The sequence below is a fragment of the Cucurbita pepo genome, unplaced genomic scaffold (genome assembly GCF_002806865.2).
Source record: "Cucurbita pepo subsp. pepo cultivar mu-cu-16 unplaced genomic scaffold, ASM280686v2 Cp4.1_scaffold001570, whole genome shotgun sequence".
In the NCBI taxonomy this organism is placed as follows: Eukaryota; Viridiplantae; Streptophyta; class Magnoliopsida; order Cucurbitales; family Cucurbitaceae; genus Cucurbita; species Cucurbita pepo.
The window spans coordinates 1-1,382 of record NW_019647720.1 but is presented as its reverse complement, the minus strand read 5'-3'; the positions used below and the strand labels follow the sequence as shown (position 1 = coordinate 1,382).

General features: G+C 38.9%; 1 protein-coding gene across 1 annotated transcript in view; it reads left to right on the top strand.

Moving 5' to 3' along the window:
- Positions 1-1,296, top strand: part of LOC111786369 (amidase 1-like) — a gene marked incomplete at both ends in the record, with an annotated part of 6,973 nt that extends 5,677 nt beyond the window's left edge. Inside the window, 2 exons of the mRNA XM_023666666.1 lie at positions 842-989; positions 1,098-1,296. Coding sequence (XP_023522434.1) covers positions 842-989; positions 1,098-1,296 — 347 coding nt within the window. The remainder of the gene's footprint in view (positions 1-841; positions 990-1,097) is intronic.
- Between the last annotated feature and the right edge of the window lie 86 nt (positions 1,297-1,382).

The following is a 1,382-nucleotide window of genomic DNA, read 5'->3' as shown; positions in this document are numbered from 1 at the left end:
TATCAAATCGACTGCAATCAGGTCAAAACCAACATCTAGTATTAAAGCTAGGATGCTGAAACAAATGTTGTCAATGCACAAAGTCACAGGAGGAGGTGTGATGACAATACAAAGCGGAAAAGGAGAGGAGTGTAATGCTCCAGTACCTCTTACTCACGAAGAGTAACTATGTAGCGTGGTCAATAAACATGCATGTTAATTTACAGGAACCTGGCGTGTGAAATGCCATTGAGCATTGTGACGACATCAAGGAACATAAGACAGGACTGACTCTTGTTACCATCTACCAAGCAATCCTAGAGGATGTTCTTCTCATGTCGGCAGAGAAAGACTCGACAAAGGCAACGTGGGAGACACTGCAAACAATGCATGTGGATGTAGAATAAGTCAAGGAAGCAAAAGTGCAGATTTTGATGGGTGATTTCAAGGCTATCCGCATGAAAGACGGTGAGTTGGTGAACGACTTTACCATGAAGTTGACGATGATCGTCAACGATATTCACTCATTAACAGACAAGGTGGAGGAGATCTCCGTCATCAAGAAGTTCCTCCAAGCTGTCTCCGAGATCATACAGATTGTTGCCTCCATTGAGCCGTCAACAACCTTAAGAACATGTCGGTTGAGGAAGTCAACAACCTCAAGAAAAAATATTAACATAATTTGGAGTTCATCTTCTAGATATAAATTTTCCATTGGGATGGATGATTACTTATTTAAGCCTTCAACTACAGGCCATTTTATAAAATAAATTGGCCTTGGGAATACTTGAATTCATCTCTGCTTTCGAATATAAATTTTCAATTGTTATGTACAATTACTAACTTGAGCCTTCAACTGCAGGCAATCTTATAAAACAGATTAGCATCGGGAGTTATGTTGAGGACAAAGTTCCAAGTTTGAAGCATTTCATGATTGAAGAAAACGATGGCTATAAGCATATCATTCCATCCTTGGCTGCTCTTGTAAGGTCTAAGGTATTGCTTCAGAGGTATTGATCTTTGGATGAACTGCTACTCAAATTCTGCGAGATAATTGATTGTGATGTATAATTGTGTTGAATTAAGTAATGATCTTCACCCTCTTTTTATGCTTGTAGGCATGAGTTCAAAAGCAATCACGGAGAATGGGTTAGGTCCTATAGTTCTCATTTGGGCCCAGGAAAATCAGAACGAATATCAGAATACATCAGGGTGGCAACGGATGAAAATACTGATCTAAGTCGCTCCGTTCAAATTGAACTGCGTGTAGCTCTTGCAGCTCTTCTTGAAGTATTATCTCTCTCTCTCTCTCTCTCTCACAATTTACTAAAATTTTAAACTGAAATTCCAACTTAAAAATACTTGCATTTTGATTTCTACTGTTAACTTCCGTTGCTTTTTGT